Below are 21,352 nucleotides of genomic sequence, written 5' to 3' on the forward strand. Positions count from 1 at the left end.
CTCCGTGGCCAGCTGAGGAGTATGTGCTAGCTGTACTTCAAACGCCAACATTAGGTTTCCTTGCGAACCTCTGTTTTTTGTCTCCCCCAGCCCAGATCTGGTCGGTCTGACTTGTTAACCGGACCGTCCTGTGACCACATTTCCCAAGGTGTTGTTCCGTGGAACGCCTGTACCTGTGGTCGCAGTGGTTGGACGACTCTGGGAAACAACTTGACCTTGCTGTGGGACTTCTTAGCCTTGACTGCATCGAAGGGAGCACGATGAGTCTCTGAGAGGGGGCCGGCAAGTTGCGCGTCGCCACAGTTAATTGAGCGCGTGGACGTCTTTGGGGACTGGGGTTCCTTGGCCCACGCTTTGGAAAACAGTTCCCAAAGGTGGGAAAGTGCGCTGGTTGGGACCCAGACTTCATAGTCTGGGATGTGGGTTTGGTGAGTGACTGTGGGCCAGCCGCTGTACCTCTCTGAGCCTCTGTTCCCTTAGCCATAAAGAGGTGATGATTTTAGTACCTCATCTTGCTTTAAATATGTTGATATAGGGAAGGCACTTAGCAGCGTGTGTCCCAGGACGTGTCTCATAACCTTAGCGGGTACGTGGCTAGATGGCTGTATCATTTGTAAAACCCACCCTTGTCAATGATTTCCTCTGATCATTTGGGGAAACTCAGGCAGTGGCCTTCATCCCTCGTTTATAAATGTGGGAACTAAAGCTCAAAGTGGGGAAAGTTGCCCAAGAGTTCAGGAAGGCAGGCGGGGATGTGGGGCTGGAACCAGATCCTGGAATCCTGAGCCAGGGTCCTTTGTTCTGTGCCCCAGTCCTCGCTGCATCCACCTGGCACCTCAGCTTTTTGTTAAGGAGGGCCTGGCCCTCCCCAGCCTGGATTTTAAAAGAAACAGTAATTTTTTTTTTTTTTTTTTTTTAACTATCAGCAGAGTTGCATGTTCATTATATGTTTTCATAACATTTTGATTTTGGTGTCACGGAAAGCGAAAGTCTCCCGCGATCCCATCTCCGGAGAGGTGAATGGGGAGGGCATCATTCCACATGTGGTGTTGCTGTTTGCTTATTTTCCCCATGTCAAGTCTCGCTAGGGCGGCTGGTTCACAGCTTGCTCTTGCTTCATTTCCTGGTTCCCGCAGGCCCTCTTTCCCAGGCACGGGGTGGATCTGTGTGTGAGTCCCCGTCAGCACACCCCCACTGCCCCCATCCTCACCTTTCTGGGGTTTTGAGCTGTTAGCGCATTGACAACAGCACCGAGGGGGGTAGGAAATACCTGGTGTGTGATTTTGTGGACTCTCCTGTTTACTGAGAGGAGGTCAGCAAACCCCAGCCCTGCCCTGTAGGAGTTTCCTGTTGGTTTTGAGGAACTCTACCTCCTGGAGAGGAAGGGGAAGCCTGAGCCGAAGTTCTTCTGGCCAGGGATGAGTGGGAAGCAGCAGGTCCTACTTATCTGAGATCAGAAATCCTCCTCCGTGCCAGGGACAGCTTGGAGGGAACGGCCTGGGCTGGCCTGAGAGGTTTCGGCCTCCTCTGTCTACCTAGGGCAGGGGCCAGGTAGGGGGGGGGGTTGGAAGGGACATGCACGAATTGCTGTGTTGCCTGAGTCTGGCCCTGACTCACTGACCCTGGCAATTCCTGGGGAAAGTCTTGGTCCCTTTGGAATGCTCCTATTGGGTTTTGTTTTGTTTTGTTTTGTCTTATTTTTAAGATTTTATTTTGGGGGCATCTGGGTGGCTCAGTCGGTTAAGCATCCAACTTTCGGCTCAGGTCATGATCTCGCAGTCCGTGAGTTCAAGCACCGTGTGGGGCTCTGTGCTGACAGGTCAGAGCCTGGAGCCTGCTTCAGATTCTGTGTCTCCCCCTCTCTGTGCCCCTGCCCCGCTTATACCCTGCCCCTCCCTCCCTGCCTCCCTCTCTCTCTCTCTCTCTCTCTCTCAAAAATAAATAAACATTAAAAAAATTTTTTAAAGATTTTGTTTTTAAGTAAACTCTACACCCAACACGGGGCTCGAACTCACAACCCCCAAAATCAAGAGTCACATGCTCCACCGACTGAGCCAGCCAGATGCCCCTCTCCTTTCAGGTTTTAACCTTGAGGGTGGGCAGGGGAGGAGAAGGCAGAGGGCCTGCCCTGGGACCTGGGTCTGAAGATGCTCTGTTGGGGCAGGAGGGATTTCAGGCCTGGCAGCCTGGTTTTGTGGACTGGCAGGGTCGAGCTGGGAACGAGGTGTCCCTGACCTGGTGGCCTTCTCAGGCTCCCTGACCTGACCCTCTTCCTCACCGGGTTTCCTCCTCCTGTTCTTTCCCTGCAGTCTCTTCTCCTTCTCTCTGGAGACACTTTGGCTCCAGGAATTGGGCTGTCCGCCTTCTCCCTCGTTCTAACGGCAGGGCCTTCCTGTCCCCCAGTTGTCCCCAGTGGCCACAGTCGGAGCACTGGGTGGTATGTCGGGTCACTGCATACATATGGCAGCTCCCCGCCACGGTCTCCTCTATGAGATGGCTCCACCGTTTTTACAGGGTCAGAGACCACAGCTGGGACTCGAACCCGGAGCTGTTAGCTTTGGCAGCCTGTGCTCTTTCCACCCCACCTTCCGTTTTTCTTTTTCTCCAGGTTCTCAGGCTTGGAGGTACTTTAGAGCTTCCCTGGGGTAGGGGTGGGGGGGCTTGTTGACAATGCTGTTTCCCCGGGGACCCATCGCCACACACCTGGGCAGGGGTGGGCCCAGGAATCTGCATTCTGAGGCCACTCCCAGGCTGTCGTGAGGCGGCCGGTCTGTGGACCATCCCAGGAGACACTGAGCAGGGCGATGCTTTCAGCCCTGGTCCCCACCTCTGGCAAAGGCGTCCATCTGACACCCTTGGTATAGAAGCAGGGCCGAGCTGTCCTCAGCAGCGGGGATTCCAGTGACTTTCCAGAACGTGTCGGGGGGTTGACCATCCCTTGTCTAGGATGCGTTGGGACTGGGGTTTCTAGAACGGCTTTTACTCCCAGCCGCAAACATCCCCTGCTATCTCTCCCGATGCGTTTCTGCTGCATCTCGTAGTAAGTTCTATGTTTAACTGTCTCTTGAGGGCCTAAAACCTCAAAATTAAATAGGCTGCTGCAATATAGCCTCCTGCCTGGAGCAGCCTTCCACCGGAGTAAAAGTGGCTGTAAAATTCCAGAGCTCTCACGTGCCACCTGGACACCCTCAGAGGTGCCAGCACCAAACTCCGGAGTCGGCCGTTGACAAATGTTCCGGTGGGGGGCGGGGGGCGGCAGGAAGCTGGGTGCACGGGGATCCTGCACTTCACACCTCCCCCCTGGTGCCCTGTGTTGGGATCTCTGGGGGCAGCACCCCCCTCCAGCCCAGAGAGCTGGGCCACAGGCAGCTTACCTTGGTCTCAGTCCCAGTCCCCTGGGATCTCAGCAGAAGATGTGTCTGTAGCCTCCTTTAGGTGCTCCTGCCCCTATTTTGTAACCTGTCCAGGCAGGCGGTGCTGGTATTCATAGCAGATCGAGGCCCACCTCCAAGGCCCCTTTGCCACCACGGACCCTGATCTGGCATCTGGCTTCTGGGCCCAGACCCGACAGAGCAGGGCTCCTTTCTAGAGTCTCCTTAAAGCTATACCTGAGACATCAGAGGCGTCTGAGTATGCTCTGCTCGGGTTCCCTGCAGAAGCCTTGATTCCATGTACCCCTTGGGAAAAGGAGGTCTTGTCTTAGGAAGCATTTCCAGGGTTCCAGGTGCTCAGGTAGGGTCAGGAGCCCCACTAGCCTTCGACACAGGTTGGCATAATGGAAAGGCAGACTGGTGGTGATCTTTCCCACCATCTTCTAGCTCTGTGGCCTTGGGCAGGTCGCTTAACCACTCTCCCATAAAGGGACTGATGAGGACGCCTCCCATAACAATAACAGCAGCTAACATTACAGAGTCTTAATACGTGGCAGGCACCGGGCCAGAAGCTTTCCATGGACTCCCTCGTTCAGTCCTCACTACAACTCATGAGCCATTTTACAGATGAGGAAACCCAGAGCCCTGGGAGGTAAGAGGACTTTCCCAAGATCACCCACTGGTGAATTGGAAAGCCACCTTCCTGGTTTTCGTGGAGATTGGGAGCCGAGGCACAGGAAGTGCTGGGCTCAGTGCTGGCACGCGGTCCCCGCCGGTAGCCGGGAGCGCTGATGCCAGCCTGGTGAGGTGAGGGGGTGGCTTGAGCCTCCAGCCTGGCCTGTTGCCTCTGTGAGTCCAGGAGCCCCAGATGGGTGTCCCTCACCTGTCACCCTTCACCCTGTAAGGTAGGCCACAGCCTTGTGAGATTGTATGAGGACAGACCTGTTTGGGAGGCCCGGCCCAAACATGAGAGCAGTTGGAAGTGAAACTTGTTCCCTCCCCCTCCCGCCTCGACTGTCTCCCATCTTCCTTTCCCGGGAAGTGAGGGTGTGCCTTGCTCCACAGGCTGAGTGCCAAGCCAGGCAGTGCCCCTGGCCCGCTGCTGACTCACCCCAAGTGGGTGTGGGGGCCTGGAGGGCAATGCCCTTCTCTTGAGTGGGTGGGGGCTGTGTGCACCAGATGGCGAGGTGCGACCTTTCCTCCCACTGCCAGCTCTGGGACCAGAGGAGGCCCAGGGGTGCTGACCGAGGAGCAGATTCACAGGCCCAGAGCCCTTCCGGGACAGGGCCATCGACCCACTGTCTTCCTCAGGCCTCTTGGGAAGCACCCTCCCCCCTTCCCTGGGAGAGTGTTGGAGAGACAGCCTTTCCAAGTGTGGTACAAGGAGGGGCGCCAGCCTCCTGCCTCCCCTCTTGCCTGGGAAGCTTGCCCAGCATCTCTGTTTGGGCTTTAACAAAAGGCTCACTGTGCCCTGTTTACCCGCAGCCTGGCCGGCCTGCCACGGCTTGAGTGTGAAAGCCAAGTCTCCATAGGCCGACGCGGGGGCAGGAACACGCTTGGGTGGTCACCCTCCGGGATGGAGAGGGCAGCACATCATTGCTTACTCCCTTCCCCCTCTGTAAGAAGCATCAGGAGGAAATCAACGACATCGGTTTGATACCTAAGGGGTGGTTCTGAGAGTAAATCGCCAGCTCTCTACCTCCGTCCTTTCCTGGGGTCCTGAGCCTGGGTGGGGCTCCAGAAGCTCAAGGCCCTTGAGTGTGGTCTGTGAGACGGGGGCAGGTCCTGGAGGGCTCTGGGGGGTCTGGTTTGTACTTGGAGATGCCATTCCTTGTGGCTCAGCCCTCACCTGGGTGTCTTCCCCCACTGAATTCCGGGAGGGTTTTCTGCAGTGACAGGTGGGTCGTGGTAAGCGTAACACCTTCCTCTGTGCCACACGGTGCATTATGTTGAGTAGTCAGTCACAGTAAGCCTCTGAGGCAGGTACGGTAATATTCCCATTTTGCAGTTGAGGAAACTGAGGCTCAGAGGAAAAGTCATTTGTCCCCAGGGTCTGAGCCGACCCAACCTGGGGTGCTGCTTCCCAGCAGTGAGGACAGCACCCCGTGGAGTGTTGGTCACCTGGGTGGGGCAGGCAGAGGTGGACCAACCTTTTCCTAACACAGTACACGGCAGGTACTTCTGGTAAACTTTTACAGTCGTCAGAAACCGCACGGTGAGGACGGCCTTCTGGTTTTCTTCCCAGGTATTTTTCCTGCTCAGAAAAGTACCAAATTTAAATAACAGAAGAGTGAGTGTATGGTATAGACAACCCTCTGCTATCTGATCCGCCCTCAGACTTAACTGCATATAGTTCTATGTATAGCTCTCCAGATTTTTCTATGCATACAGTAATAAGTTAGGGATACAATTTTTTTAAAACAAGAATAGGGTCATGCCTCTTTTGCCCTGATTTTTTTTTAAATTGCGGTAAGAGGGGCGCCTGGGTGGCTCAGTTGGTTAAGCGTCCGACTTCAGCTCGGGTCACGATCTCGCGGTCCGTGAATTCGAGCCCTGCGTCGGGCTCTGGGCCGATGGCTCAGAGCCTGGAGCCTGCTCCCGATTCTGTGTCTCCCTCTGTCTCTGACCCTCCCCCATTCATGCTCTGTCTCTCTCTGTCTCAAAAATAAATAAATGTTAAAAAAAAAAAATTTTTTTAAATTGCGGTAAGATACACAAGTAAAATTATCATCTTAACCATTTTTATTTAAAAAAAAAATTTTTTTTTTAATGTTTATTTATTTTTGAGACAGAGAGAGACAGAGCATGAACGGGGGAGGGTCAGAGAGAGAGGGAGACACAGAATCTGAAACAGACTCCAGGCTCTGAGCCGTCAGCACAGAGCCCGATGCGGGGCTCGAACTCACGGACCGTGAGGTCGTGACCTGAGCTGAAGTCGGACACCCAACCGACCGAGCCACCCGGGCGCCCCTCGTCTTAACCATTTTTAAACGCACAGTTCAGTGGCATTAATGCGTTCACACCATTCTGCGGCCCTCACCCCCCTTGAGCTCCAGAACTTTTTTTCATCTTGCAAACCTGAGACTCTGTGCTTGTTTTTTTGTTTGTTTGTTTTTAATATTTTTAACTTTATTTTTGAGAGAGAGAGACAGAGCACGAGCAGGGGAGGGGCAGAGAGAGGGAGACACAGAATCTGAAGCAGGCTCCAGGCTCTGAGCCATCAGCCCAGAGCTCGACGCGGGGCTCAAACCCACAAACGGTGAGATCATGACCTGAGGTGAAGTCAGATGCTTAACCGACTGAGCCACCCAGGCGCCCCGATTTTTTTTTTAATACCTCTTGGACATCTTTTGGGTCACTGTATACAGATGTATGAGGTAGGTAGCATTATTCTCAGTTTAAAAGTTTATTAATTATTTATTTATTAAAAAAAATTTTTTTTTTTACATTTATTTATTTTTGAGAAAGAGACAGAGAGAGACCGAGTATGAGCAGGGGAGGGGCAGAGAGAGAGGGAAACACAGAATCCAAAGCAGGCTCCAGGCTCCAAGCTGTCAGCGCAGAGCCCAACGTGGGGCTCGAACCCATGAACCGTGAGATCATGACCTGAACCAAAGTTGGACACTTAACCGACTGAGCCACCCAGGCACCCCTATTCTTATTTTAAAACTGTAAAAACAGAGGCTTGAGCTAATAATTTTCCCAGGGTCATGGAATGATTTCAGAGGAGAGCTGCTTTTGAACCTGTGTCTTCCCAGATCCAAAGCTGTTGCTCTCTGTGCCCTCCGCGATCTGCCTGCCACCAAGGGGGAAGACAGGGACTCTCCAGGGGCAGGGATATTCCGGCCTTGCCACAGGAACCTTCCCACTTCTCCCCGCCTGCATCTGCTGTGATGTGGAAAGGGTCTGACTGCATCCTACCCGCTTCGGCAGCTCGCTGGGCACAGGGCAGGACCAGGCAGGGGTGGTAACGTGTTCTCTAGGATCCTGAGAGACCACAGGTGAGGAGCAGGCCAGTTGGAAGGAGGATTTGAATTTGCTGCCCCAGCAGTAGGTCCAGAGCGGCCGCCTCCAGCTGAGCCTGGCAGGTGTGAGGACCAGAGAGAGGACCCGCCAGAGGGGGTAGAAACAGAGGATGATTTTGGAAAATTTTGTATGAAATAATTTAAGCACACGGAAAAGTATAAAACCAGAACAAATATCTTTGTATCCAGGACTCAGCTTTGTCGGTCCTTAATTTTTACAGTAATTGCGTTAGCTAGATTGTCTCTGTCTCAAATTATTTCAGACATAAGCAAAGCCTCTTCCCCAAGCCCTTTTGCTTCACCTCTCTGGATGAAATTATCTTGATTTGGGGGCTCTCCATGCATGTCTTTATAGCTTTACTACACATGGATATGTTACATTATAGAAAACCTTGCATAACACATAACATTATTCTGTAGCTTGTTTTTTGGCTCAGCATTGTTTCTGAGGTCCATTCTTGTTAGTACATGTAGGTATAGATCATTAACTCATTGCTTTAGCATTCCGTTGTACGACGGTAATGATTTATCCTTTCTCCCGTTGATGGATGGGTTGCTGCTGATTTGGGGCTGTTAGGAGCAACTCTTTAGAGAGCATTCTTGTCCGTGACTTCTCTTGTGTGTAAAACAACTCCCTGAGATCTATAACTAGGAGAGAAGTCGCTGGATTGTAGGATATGTGCATCCTAACTCCTCGTCTAGGAATTCAGCATTTTTGCCAGTTGCAGGGGAATGAAGTGGCATCTGATTTGCATTCCCTGATTGGTAACGAGATTAGGAATTAATTTCATGCGTTAAATTCCATTTGCATTTTGTTCTTGTAAATTGTTCGTGTATTTTGCCAGTTTTTTTTTCCTTTTGGGTTGTCTCTTTCTTGTGTTTGTAAGAGTTCTGCAGGGGCGCCTGGGTGGCTTGGTCGGTTAAGCGTCCGACTTCGGCTCAGGTCATGATCTCACGGTCCGTGAGTTCAAGCCCCGCGTCAGGCTCTGTGCTGACAGCTCAGAGCCTGAAGCCTGTTTCAGATTCTGTGTCTCCCTCTCTCTCTGCCCCTCCCCTGTTCATGCTCTGTCTCTCTCTGTCTCAAAAATAAATAAACATTAAAAAAAAAAAAAAAGAAAAGAAAAAAAAAGAAGAGTTCTGTATTTGCCCTGGATAGTAATCCTTTGGTAGTTACACGCATTGTAAATATCTCTTCCAAATCTGCGCGTTCTTTTTACTTGTTTTTTATTATGTTCTTTGATATGCATGTATTTTATTTTATTTAATCTTTATTTATTTTTGAGAGAGAGAGAGAGAGAGACAGAGTGCGAGCAGGGTAGGAAAAGAGAGAGAGAGAGACACAGAATCCGAAGCAGGCTCCAGGCTCTGAGCTATCAGCACAGAGCCCAATGCGGAGCTCGAACTCACGAACCGTGAGGTCGTGACCTGAACCAATGTCGGACGTTTAACCGACTGAGCCACCCAGGCGCCCCTGTTTTTTTTTTTTAATTTTTTTTTAATGTTTATTTACTTTTGACAGAGACAACATGAGTGGGGGAGGGGCAGAGAGAGGGAGACAGAGAATCCGAAGCAGGCTCCAGGCTCCCAGCTGTCAGCACAGAGCCCGATGCGAGGCTCGAACCCACAGACTGCAAGACCATGACCTGAGCCGAAGTTGGACACTCAACCGACTGAGCCACCCAGGCGCTCCCAGGCGCCCCTATTTGAACTTAATGTGATCACAATATCAATCTCTTCCTGTAAGGATTTGTACTCTTTGTGGTAGGAAATCCTTTCTCATCCTAAGTTGATCTCTTAGATCTTTCTTCTTTTTTTTAAAGTTTATTTATTTATTTTGGGGTGCCTGGGTGGTCTAGTCAGTTGAGCGTCTGACTTCAGCTCAGGTCACGATCTCACCATTCTGGAGTTCAAGCCCTGCGTCGGGCTCTGTGCTGACAGCTCAGAGCCTGGAGCCTGCTTCGGATTCTGTGTCTCCCCTCCTCTCTGCCCCTCCCATGCTCATGCTCTCTGTTTCTCAATAATAAATAAACGTAAAAAAATTTTAAAGTATATTTATTTTGAGAGAGAGAGAGCACAGGAGGGGCAGAGAGAGAGAGAGAGGGACAGAGAGAGAATCCCAAGCAGGCTTTGTGCTGTCAGTGCAGAGTCTGATGCACAACTCCAACTCGCGAACCACCAGATCATGACCTGAGCTGAAACCAAGAGTTGGAGGCTTAACCAACTGGGCCACCCAGGTGCCCCTTTTTTTAAACACTTTCAACTTTTGGGGCACCTGAGTGGCTCAGTTTGTTGAGGGTCTGATTCTTGATTTCGACTTGGGTCATTATCCCAGGGTTGTGGGATCGAGCCCTGCCCATGTTGGCCTCCTTGGAGGTTTTGTCTTAGGTCTTTGGTTCATTGGAATTTATTTTCATATTAAGGAAGTAGATGAGGCTATGGTTTTTTTCATGTGAGTACCTGAGAGCCAGCTCCATTCATGGACGCCCATTCTTTCCCTCGACCTGCAAAGCTAACACTCTTCATGTCTGTTTCCAGACATTTCAGGGTCTGTTTCTAGGCTCGCCCTTCTGTTCCTTTGATCCATCCATCTATCCCTACATCACAATACCACATTGGCTGAATTCCTATATCTTTGTGGTCAGTCTCCTCTCACCTTGTTCTTCCAAATTGTCTTAGCTATGCTTGATCCCTTGGAATTGTGATTTTATTTTTATTTTATTTTATTTTATTTTATTTTATTTTATTTTATGTTATTATTTTTTTACCCAAATTTTATTTTTGTTGCTATTATTTTTAAATTGAAGTGTTGATCTTTTATTTATTTATTTATTTATTTTTAATTTTTTTTTTTTTAACGTTTATTTATTTTTGAGACAGAGAGAGACAGAGCATGAATGGGGGAGGGTCAGAGAGAGAGGGAGACACAGAATCCGAAACAGGCTTCAGGCTCTGAGCAATCAGCACAGAGCCCGACATGGGGCTCGAACTCACGGACCGTGAGATCATGATCTGAGCCAAAGTCGGACGCTTAACCGACTGAGCCACCCAGGCGCCCCTATTTTTTTAAGTATATGAAATTTATTGTCAACTTGGTTTCCATACAACACCCAGTGCTCATCCCAAAAGATGCCCTTGGAATTGTGATTTTAAAAAAAATCTTTTCGGGGCTCCTGGCTGGCTCGGTCAGAAGAGCATGTGACTCTTGATCTCGGGGTCATGAGTTCGAACCCCATGTTGAGTGTAGAGATTACTGAAAAAAATAAACTTAAAAAACACACACACACACACACACACACAAAAACCAAACTTCATTACCTGACTAGCGTAATAGAAAATAGAGGTAAGTTTGGAGTGAAAAAAGATTATAAACAGCAGTCTGATGTCACTGCCAATATGGTTCAAATGTATGTGTTAAGTTTTATTTGTATACATAAAACTCGTAACGGAAGAATTACTCCACCACAGTTTGATTACCTACTCTTTGCAGGTAGCATACTTCTGACGTTTTTCCTCTTATCAAGTCATTGGGTGTCTTGCTCTAACAAGTTTTCATTCTTTCATAGCGTTTTATCGTCTGATCATTTAATGAGTCTTTAACCAGTCACCCAGTAATGAGCATCTGGGTTGTTTCCAGTTTTCCCAGGGCATAAATAACACTCTGATGAACATTCCTGTGACTGACTTTTGTCCTGCTCTTTCGCAGACAACTGCCATCCTTCCTCCTACGGCCTCCTTCCTGAGCTCCACCCAGATCGGCAGGTCTTGTCTCCACTGCTGTATTCTGGGCTCTGCACAAGGGCCCCCGGATGAGTCTGGGCTGGCCTTTGTCCTGCAGGACTCCTAGCCTCCCTGGCCCCCGGCCCCTGGGTGGCCTCTTGCCCACTGCCTCCGAAGCTTTACTTGGGTGCAGCCATTGGTCTCCCACTTCACTGGTGGATGTTAACCCCTGACTTCTAGGAGGGCACAGTCTGTAGCTCAGAGTGAGGCCTCCATTCTGGAAAAGAAGTAGTCAGCCCAGAGCTCAGAGGACAGCAAGGCACATTGCCTTTTTGTCTTTTCTCAGTTCCCTGAGTTCAACCCGTTCATCTTTGTCCTCTATTCAGGATCCTTTCCAAATTCTCCATCTCCTGGGGCAAAGACCTGACCTGATCTGACCCAATTCCCCACTGCCCTCCCCAAACTGCCCTCCCAGAACTTCAAAAGAACACCTGATCCCCACATGAGAACTGATTTTCTTTTTCTTCTTCTTTTTTTTAAGGCTCTGTTTCTTTTGAACTCTACTGTTTTATCAATCACAAAGATAATGCATGCTGGTAAAAAATTAGTTTCTTTTAATTCTGTTTCTTATTCCCTCTCGGAGAGGGAGCCCCTCCCCACGGTGCAGGGACTGTGGGTCAAGGGTTTATCAGAATGAGATTATATTTATTTATTTTTCTGGATCTTGCTTTTTTTCCAAAATGGTGTTACATACACAGCTACTTCGTTCCATTGAAAAGGTCGCATCCTCGTTCCCGCCCACGCGGGCCAGGCCCCGCCCACAGTGGTCCAGGCCCGCCCACCGTGGGCCAGGCCCCACCCACCGGTGTCTCTTTGCCTGGTATCTGCCAGCCCTCTGCGTGGTTTTCCTCCTTCCATTTCCTTCCTTTGTGCTCCTGTTCTGTGCACTTTTCAGCCACCCCTGACTGTCTGTTGAAGTCGGGGTTGCTCTGGGGGGCCAGGCCCATGTCTGGTTTAGCCGTATCCCACAGATGGGGGCGCACTGAGGCTCAGAGACATGAAGGCTCCTGCCCAGGGTCACTCCACCACTCAGGACAGAGCCCAGACTAGCCCGGCCATCCCTCCAGCTCTAAGCTCACAGCATGTAGCTTGGGGCTTGCTCTCCACCTGACCGATGGGCCATACACAGGCAGTTTGGGAAAACTCATTTCAGTGACTTCTGATAGTCCTGAGAGCTTGGCAGGGCATCTGTGTCCCGCGCCCCACCCCCCATTTTATGGCTGGGGAAACCAACGTGCCACGAGGGAAAGGAGTCCTGGCTCCTGGACACACTGCTCCCTCCCTGCTGGCTGCAGGCAGGGGTGGCCAGGACAAGGGGGTGTTTGGTGGCATCGGCGGCTCTAGAGCCAAGCCTTGCTGGCTGACCTCAGGGTGGGCCACAGACAGTGTGAAAGGAGGTGCCCAAGGCAGGCACAGGCCTGGGATCACATGCCCCTCGGTCCCTTGACCACCTTTTACAAGATGTGGGCATATCCACGACAGAGTCTCTGCCCCCTTTGCGACAGGGAAACAGGCCATGGGGCAGACAAGCTATTCCAGACCCCTGCCCGGAGGCGATGCAAGCTGGGGAGGGGCTCAGTGCAGGGAGGGGATGAACACACTGCCTGCAGGAACCGTCCTGGGCGGAGTGCTTTCTGTAACCGGAAACGAGATCCCCACTTCCTTGAACCCGCTCCCTTTCCCTGTGGCGCCCTCCTGAGCACAGGGGTCTGCTTCCAGGTGGGATCTGCTCCACCCGGGTGGCCCCCTGGAGCTGCTGCAGGGCCGGGCTCCACTGTGGATCTGGCTCTGAAGGTGGCCTCTGTCACTTACAGCCAGTGTGAAGTTGGGCCAGTGGCTTCTCTCTCTGAGCCTCAGTTTCCCTATCTGTAAAATGGTTGTGGGGAATATCCTTCAGCCTTAAAAGGGAAAGGAATTCTGACCCGTGCTAAGACACGGATGAACTTTGAGGGCCCTGTATTAAATGGAATACGGCAGACACAAAGAGACGAATCTTGCTGCACGGCTCTGTTCACAAAACACCTGGGATAGTCAGCTTTATAGAGATGGAAAGTAGCATGGCGGTTGCCAGGGGCTGGGGGAGGGGGCAGCGGGGAGTTGGTGTTGAATGGGGACAGAGCAGACCCATGGTGGTGGTGGTGGCTGTACGACAATGGCAGTGTATTTAATGCCACTGAATGACATACCTAAAAATGGTTAAAACAGTCAGTTCTATGTTATGTGTATATGACCACAGTGAAATTTGGAGAAAAAGAAATGGGTGTGGTGGGGGGGGTGGTGCCTGACTGGCTCAGTCGGTAGAGCATGGCTCTTGATCTCAGGGTCGTGAGTTTAAGTCCCACGTTGGGTGTAGAGCTCACTTAAAAAAAGGAAAAAAAAATGGGTGCTGGAACTATGTGCTCGTCCTGGACTTGGCCCTGAGTCTTTAGTCTGGGAACAGGAGCTGCCCCTGTGGATGTTCAGTGCTCTTGAGTCACTGACTCGTGGGGCGGGTCCCTGCACTGGAGATCCCTACCTGGGGCGGGGTGGGGTGTGAGGGGCTCTGTCTCCTTCCCAGGGGCCCTCGGGGTTGGGCAGAGCCTCCGCTTCCTCCCTGTCAGGATGTGCAGCCCTGCCCACAACCACCTGAAACTCGCTGCTGCCCTCCCTCCCCGCCATGCCTGGGCCCTGCCCTTCCCTGCGTCCCACTCCTGCCCCGTCCTCTCGGGCCCTCTCTTGAGACCCGCTGATTTTATTGAGCACCTACTATGCGCCAAAGACTCCTGCCCTGAAGGAGCAAGACGAGGAGGTGCCTGAACCTCCTGCCTGCCCCCCCCACTCTGCGCTAAGCACTGTAAAAGCGTGAAATTCTGTGGACGCTTTCCAGCAGCCCTGTGAGGTGTCTGTGCAGAACCTGAGGCCCAAAGCCAGCAAGGACCTTGCCCAAGGTCCTGCAGCGAGATCGAGGCTGGCAGATCTCAGCTCAGCCTTCTTGGCCACCGGCTTGCCCGCCCTCAGCCTCAGCAAGAGCTGCTTGGGAGTGGGCTGCCCCTACCACCTAGCTGTTGGTTGTCGGGGGCCCCTGGGGCGGGTGCCCCTCCTTCGCATCCCTGGGGACTAAAGCCTGGGGTTTGGTGCCTGCACCTCCTTTCCAGATTTCTCCCAAAACCCCAGCAGAGAGGGGCAGTGCCTTGTCCAGAGTTCCACAGTGAGCTGGTGGCAGAGGTGAGGCAGAAATAGGGTGCAGCTAGAGGGTCACCCCCACGGGGCCGGGCCTGCACCGAACTCCCAGCCAGGGCCCCTGGCTCTGCACCCTGAGACTCCACGAGGCTCTTCTCAGCAGGGAGGCGGCATCTGTGTCTCCCACCACTGCCCACGAGCTCCCACTGGACACAGAGGCCCCTGAGGCGTGGACACACCTTGGGCACTTTCATCGTCCCCAGAAGGCTGAGCCAAGGGCTGGATGGCAGCGAGTTCAGGATGTGCTTGAGACCAGGTGTTTGGGGTCAGGAGCAAGCTAAGAGCCAGACATACCGGTCTGGAATGGCCTGGGCTGTTTCCTCCCTCTGCCGGCCTCCAGTTCCCTCACCTGTAAACGGAGCTATGCACTGTTCCCACCTCAGAAGTCAGGAAGCCACATGTGCAAAGCCCTAGGACGGCAGGGCCCAGAGGCCACTCCTCACCGTGAGACCGGGTGTCCCCACTAGGCTGGCACACCCACCTCCCTCCAAAACTGTGAGTTTGCAACCACATCCTGCCTGGTCATAAACTGCACCGCCCCCAGCGTCTGGCGTCCTGCCGTGGCCGTGGCCGTGGCCGTCTCTCTCTGGAATCTCCGGGGCAGGCTGGTGCACGCCCTCAGGCGCTCGGTCTCGGCCCCTCCTCCCTTCCCGTCCCCAGCCTTTGGGTGCCTGCCTGGATGTGGGCTTGGGGAACTGGCGAGGGAGGGACGAGTATCCGGGTCTCTTTCAGCTGGAGGCTGGCTGTGTGATTCAGCGAGCCCTCCCCGGGGTGCCCCCTCCCCAGGAGTGTGGGCGGTGTAAGGAGCCAGCCAGTCATTAGAGGCCCAGGCCTTCTCGCCAGGAGGGCTCACCCCTGGGCTGGAGCTGGTGGCCCAGGGAGGGTGGTGGTGTCTACTGGCCCCGTGGTGACCTGAGTTCTGGGAACCCCAGGGGGGCAGGGAAGCTGGACTCCCGGGTGTGGCCTCTTGGCATGGTCACGCTGACAGCAAGCCCGTGCAGCAGTGACGACCCAAGTGGGGAGGCGGAGGGACAGGCCTGGGTTCAGTCCCAGTTCTGCCCTGAGTCGTAGAGTGTCCGTGGCAGGTGACTTCACATCCCTGAGCTCAGTTCCCCCGTCTGTGGAACGAGGCCAAAGACAGGCCTGCACGTGGGCATCGAAGGGATTCCGTGGTGTGGGCTAGCCCAGTGCCTGGCACACATCCATCTGAGTGCCCCGATTCCCTCTCAGCGTCCTGGGTTGCTTTCTTCCTGTCCTTCCCACCCATCCCGGTGTGCCCTGGAAAGACAGGATGGAACACATTTGGCGTTTGCAGGGAGGCCCGTTTTATGAATGTTTCATTACCGTGGTCATCATTAACATTACCAACAGTTAGAATGAGGGGGGCAGTCCCGTAGTCCGGGCACCCTGGTTCCTCTCCCAAGAGAAACAGACCAGTCTGTCAAAATACAAGTACTTAAACCTTGGTTTAAAGTCTAGATTCTAGGGGCACCTGGGTGGCTCAGTCAGTTGAATGCCAGACTTCGGCTCAGGTCATGATCTCATGGTGCATGAGATCGAGCCCCGTGTTGGGCTCCTTGCTGACAGTGTGGAGTCTGCTTGGGGTTCTCTCTTCCTTTCCCTTTCTTTCTGCCTCTCTCTCTCTTTCAAAATAAGTAAACTTAAAAAAAAAAATCTAGCTGGGGCGCCTGGGTGGCTCAGTCGGTTAAGCGTCCCACTTCGGCTCAGGTCATGATCTCACAGTTCGGGAGTTCGAGCCCCGCATGGGGCTCTGTGCTGACAGCTCGGAGCCTGGAGCCTGTTTCAGATTCTGTGTCTCCCTCTCTCTCTCTGACCCTCCCCCATTCATGCTCTGTCTCTCTCTGTCTCAAAAAAAAAAAAATTTTTTTTTTTTTTAAATCTAGATTCTACATTGGAAAATAGGGAGTAAAATAAAATTCACAATTTTATTTTAAAAAATATGCACAGAAAGGACTGGAAGGTTATTACGCATTGAAAAGTTAACAGTAGGCAGCCCTGGCGGTGTTCTTACAAGGGATTTCTTTTTTTGTGTTTATGCTTTTTTATATTTCCCCAAGCGTTCTCTGGTGAACATAGAGTACTTGTTAAAATTTCGTTACAGTCTTGCAGACCAGTAGTTGTAAGGGCAGTGTATCTTGGCAGGGTGATTGCAGACAGCCCAAGCACAGGATTCCTTTCGCACCTTCATTTTGTTGCACTCCTCCTGGATGTCACTGGCTGGATTTCCTGAATGTGGCTTCTTACGCAGTATTCCCCAAACTTGGCCGATCGTTAGTGTCACCAAAGTCAAGTGTAAGCTCTACCTGAGACCTGCCGAATTGAACTCTCCAGGGAGATAATATGCTGCTATTTTTAATTTCCTTATACACACACATGTAGATGCACACGGCCAGAGATGATAATAATAATAATAATAATAATAATAATAATAATAATAATTGTGATATCATCCAGCATGCGGCGGTGATCTTGTTTTCTTGTCTTCTCTCTGCTTGGCCACACCCCCTACTCTGTGTGTGTGTGTGTGTGTGTGTGTGTGTGTGTGTGTGTAAGAAAGACTCCCTTCAGGATCCAGTAGGGACATAATTACATGCATCCTCATAGAATTTTTTTGAATTTCCCTATTTGTCTTACAAAAGTGAGTTCATGGGCACCTGGGTGGCACAGTCGGTGAAGCGTCCGACCCTTGGTTTCAGCTCAGGTCATGGTCTCACTGAGTTCGAGCCCTTCACTGGGCTCTGTGCTGACAATGCAGAGCCTGCTTGGGATTCTCTCTCTTCTCTCTCTCTCTCTCTCTCTCTGTCTCTCCCTCTCTCTCCGGCCCTCCCCTGCTCACGCTGTCTCTGTCTCTCTCAAAAATAGATAAATAAACTTAAAAGAAAAAAGTGAGTTCACATCAAGCCCCCTCTTCTACATTGGGATTTCTCACACTTGGAGGAAACCTCTTCGGGTCACTGGGGCAGCATCACGGCCCTGGTTCCAAGTGAACTGGGAGTTTTCAGCAAGCCCCTCTGGTCAGTCTGATCGTTAATAGGATGCAGCCCGGGGACAGGAATTCCCAAATGGTCCTGCTGAAATGCAGGGCGAGGCCACCTTAGCCATCTGTCGGCGTGGGTCCCGACCTCAGCTCTTGGTCTTCACGTCTGCTAAGTCCGGAGGCCACCTGCCTTCCCCTGTGCCGGTGTCCCGGCCGCCCGGTGGCCACATAGTTCTGGACAGAGGCTGATCGGGGGGCCACCCTGTGCGTGGCAAGGCTGTGACTCCCAGCCCGACTCAAGGTGGAACGTTGGACGATGGGTGCGCCGTCTCCCGGGTCCCAGACAGCCGGGCCGCCCTGTGGTAACCCCCTCCTGTGGGTCCCTTTCAGGTTGCACCATGATTCCAGTGACAGAGCTCCGCTACTTTGCGGACACGCAGCCGGCCTACCGGATCCTGAAGCCATGGTGGGACGTGTTCACCGACTACATCTCCATTGTCATGCTGATGATCGCGGTCTTTGGGGGCACACTGCAGGTCACCCAGGACAAGATGATCTGCCTGCCTTGTAAGTGGGTCACCAAGGACTCCTGCAACGACTCCTTCCGGGGCTGGGCAGCCCCTGGCCCAGAGCCCACCTACCCCAACTCCACGGTCCTGCCGACCCCCGGCGCAGGCCCCACGGGCATCAAGTACGACCTGGACCGGCACCAGTACAACTACGTGGACGCCGTGTGCTACGAGAACCGCCTGCACTGGTTCGCCAAGTACTTCCCCTACCTGGTGCTCCTGCACACGCTCATCTTCCTGGCCTGCAGCAACTTCTGGTTCAAGTTTCCGCGCACGAGCTCGAAGCTGGAGCACTTCGTGTCTATCCTGCTCAAGTGCTTCGACTCGCCTTGGACCACACGCGCCCTGTCCGAGACGGTGGTGGAAGAGAGCGACCCCAAGCCGGCCTTCAGCAAGATGAACGGCTCCATGGACAAGAAGTCGTCGACGGTCAGCGAAGACGTGGAGGCCACCGTGCCCATGCTGCAGCGGACCAAGTCCCGCATCGAGCAGGGCATCGTGGACCGCTCGGAGACGGGCGTGCTGGACAAGAAGGAGGGCGAGCAGGCCAAGGCGCTGTTCGAGAAGGTGAAGAAGTTCCGCACCCACGTGGAGGAGGGGGACATCGTGTACCGCCTCTACATGCGGCAGACCATCATCAAGGTGGTCAAGTTCATCCTCATCATCTGCTACACCGTCTACTACGTGCACAACATCAAGTTCGACGTGGACTGCACCGTGGACATCGAGAGCCTGACGGGCTACCGCACCTACCGCTGTGCCCACCCGCTGGCCACGCTCTTCAAGATCCTGGCGTCCTTCTACATCAGCCTGGTCATCTTCTACGGCCTCATCTGCATGTACACGCTGTGGTGGATGCTGCGGCGCTCCCTCAAGAAGTACTCGTTCGAGTCCATCCGCGAGGAGAGCAGCTACAGCGACATCCCCGACGTCAAGAACGACTTCGCCTTCATGCTCCACCTCATCGACCAGTACGACCCGCTCTACTCGAAGCGCTTCGCCGTCTTCCTGTCGGAGGTGAGCGAGAACAAGCTGCGGCAGCTGAACCTCAACAACGAGTGGACGCTGGACAAGCTGCGGCAGCGGCTCACCAAGAACGCGCAGGACAAGCTGGAGCTGCACCTGTTCATGCTCAGCGGCATCCCCGACACCGTGTTCGACCTGGTGGAGCTGGAGGTGCTGAAGCTGGAGCTGATCCCGGACGTGACCATCCCGCCCAGCATCGCCCAGCTCACGGGCCTCAAGGAGCTGTGGCTGTACCACACGGCGGCCAAGATCGAGGCGCCCGCCCTGGCCTTCCTGCGCGAGAACCTGCGGGCCCTGCACATCAAGTTCACGGACATCAAGGAGATCCCGCTGTGGATCTACAGCCTGAAGACCCTGGAGGAGCTGCACCTGACGGGCAACCTGAGCGCGGAGAACAACCGCTACATCGTCATCGACGGGCTGCGCGAGCTCAAGCGTCTCAAGGTGCTGCGGCTCAAGAGCAACCTGACCAAGCTGCCCCAGGTGGTCACCGACGTGGGCGTGCACCTGCAGAAGCTGTCCATCAACAACGAGGGCACCAAGCTCATCGTCCTCAACAGCCTCAAGAAGATGGTGAACCTGACCGAGCTGGAGCTGATCCGCTGCGACCTGGAGCGGATCCCGCACTCCATCTTCAGCCTCCACAACCTGCAGGAGATCGACCTCAAGGACAACAACCTCAAGACCATCGAGGAGATCATCAGCTTCCAGCACCTGCACCGCCTCACCTGCCTTAAGCTGTGGTACAACCACATCGCCTACATCCCCATCCAGATCGGCAACCTCACCAACCTCGAGCGCCTCTATCTGAACCGCAACAAGATCGAGAAGATCCCCACCCAGCTCTTCTACTGCCGCAAGCTGCGCTACCTGGACCTCAGCCACAACAACCTGACCTTCCTCCCCGCCGATATCGGCCTCCTGCAGAACCTCCAGAACTTGGCGGTCACGGCCAACCGGGTGAGTGGCTTGGCCGTGGCTCCGCGGGGGGCCCGGCGGAGGCCTTTGGCGGAGGAGGGGGAGGTGTTCAGGAGGCTCGGTGTCTCGGGGTGGTCGGGATGGCCTGAGGCTCCTGGGTTGGCGGTCCTCCCCCGCCCCCGTGGTTCCCAGAAGCACCCGGGAGGAGCTTGTTGGGAATACAGATTCCCGGGCCCCGGGCCAGTCCTGCCGACCTGGGCTTGGGAGCCTGTCTTTGCCATAGGATGCTGCAGAGTCCTTCTGTCGGGAGGGCTGGTGTGGTAAGGGGGTGGGGGGGGGGGGGGTGCCTGTCCCTGAAGGGACCCGGGGCACGTTCCTTATAGGCAGGGGTGTGCTGGGGCAGGAGGTCCGAGGGCTGGGTTGTGGGAGGCAGGACCCGGCCTGGAGCTGGCTCTAGATCGCATTTGGAGTCGAGGGGCCAATCTGGATCCACTGGAGACAGAAACCGTGGGTGGCTGGTGCTCACCGAGGCGAAACCGGGTGGTTTCTGCAACTCTTTGCACTGCTCACACCCTTCCCCCTCTGTGTTTTGGGGTGGTAGAGGGCACAGTCGGGCTTGTCGCCACCTGCCTTTTTGGAGAGGAAGTTGTACAAACCATTTCAGGCCAGCAGTGTGGGAGGCGATGCCCTGGAGGGCTACAAATCGTTGGTAGCCCCGTGTGCTAGCCCCTCGCCTGCCCAGGGAAGCCCCCCACCCAAGGGCCCCTTCTCAGAGGCAGGCGGGTGGAGTTGAGGGCAGGGTGCTCCTGTGGCCCTGCGGTCAGGTCTCTGTAGTGCAGGCAAAGCCACAGCCTCTGGAAGGACCTCCCCCTGCCCGCCCCTCCTGCGCACCTGCAGGAGGGGTGACACATTCCTGGTCTCCGCTTTCAGGGTGGAGACTGGCAGTGAGGCAGGTGGCGGTGGGGGCCCCAGGCCAGGAGTGCAGACTCTGGAGACCCGGTTCGGACACCATCCCTGCGCCGCCCTGCGGCCAGGGGCACAAAGCGGCCCACCCTTTGCAGGGCACGAAGCTCCCGGCAGGAGCTCTCTCATTTCAGGCAGTCCCTGAAATGCCCCTGCCCCAGGAAAGGACACACCTTCTCCAGTGTCACTCAGATTGAAGGGTCTGGGTCCCCCTCTCCTCCGTCCTAAGCCTCTCTCAGTACAAACCAACCTGACGCTTCCATAGATCAGGGGTGGTGACAAGTCCTGTCTTCCTCCCCCAAATCATGACTGAGCGTACAAGGGCGAAGGTCATGTCCCAGGTTGCCTCACTGGAGAATCTGCCCCCATGGCCTGGGACAGGCCACTGATCAGGAAAATTGGACCTCTGGGCAGAAGCCACATTTGGGCAGCACCAGACAGACCCCAACACTTCCTTTAATACGTGGAGGGGGACCAAGCGGCTCC

General features: G+C 53.8%; 1 protein-coding gene across 6 annotated transcripts in view; it reads left to right on the forward strand.

The window, feature by feature from the left end:
- Nucleotides 1-21,352, forward strand: part of LRRC8A (leucine rich repeat containing 8 VRAC subunit A) — a 31,003-nt gene that overhangs the window by 3,596 nt on the left and 6,055 nt on the right. For 3 of the 6 annotated variants that reach the window (XM_019420860.2, XM_019420863.2, XM_019420861.2), the window contains one exon: nt 17,781-19,945. The exons of 1 other annotated variant lie outside the window; for it this stretch is intronic. In XM_019420860.2, the coding sequence (XP_019276405.1) occupies nt 17,789-19,945 (2,157 nt within the window). In that variant the 5' untranslated portion in view covers nt 17,781-17,788. Of the gene's footprint in view, nt 1-90; nt 1,158-16,555; nt 16,849-17,780; nt 19,946-21,352 lie in introns of those variants that run through there. 2 more of the 6 variants (XR_002072868.2, XR_002072867.2) reach the window with 2 other exon arrangements.

Source organism: Panthera pardus, unplaced genomic scaffold (genome assembly GCF_024362965.1).
Source record: "Panthera pardus isolate Hobbes unplaced genomic scaffold, ASM2436296v1 HiC_scaffold_20, whole genome shotgun sequence".
Lineage (NCBI taxonomy): Eukaryota > Metazoa > Chordata > Mammalia > Carnivora > Felidae > Panthera > Panthera pardus.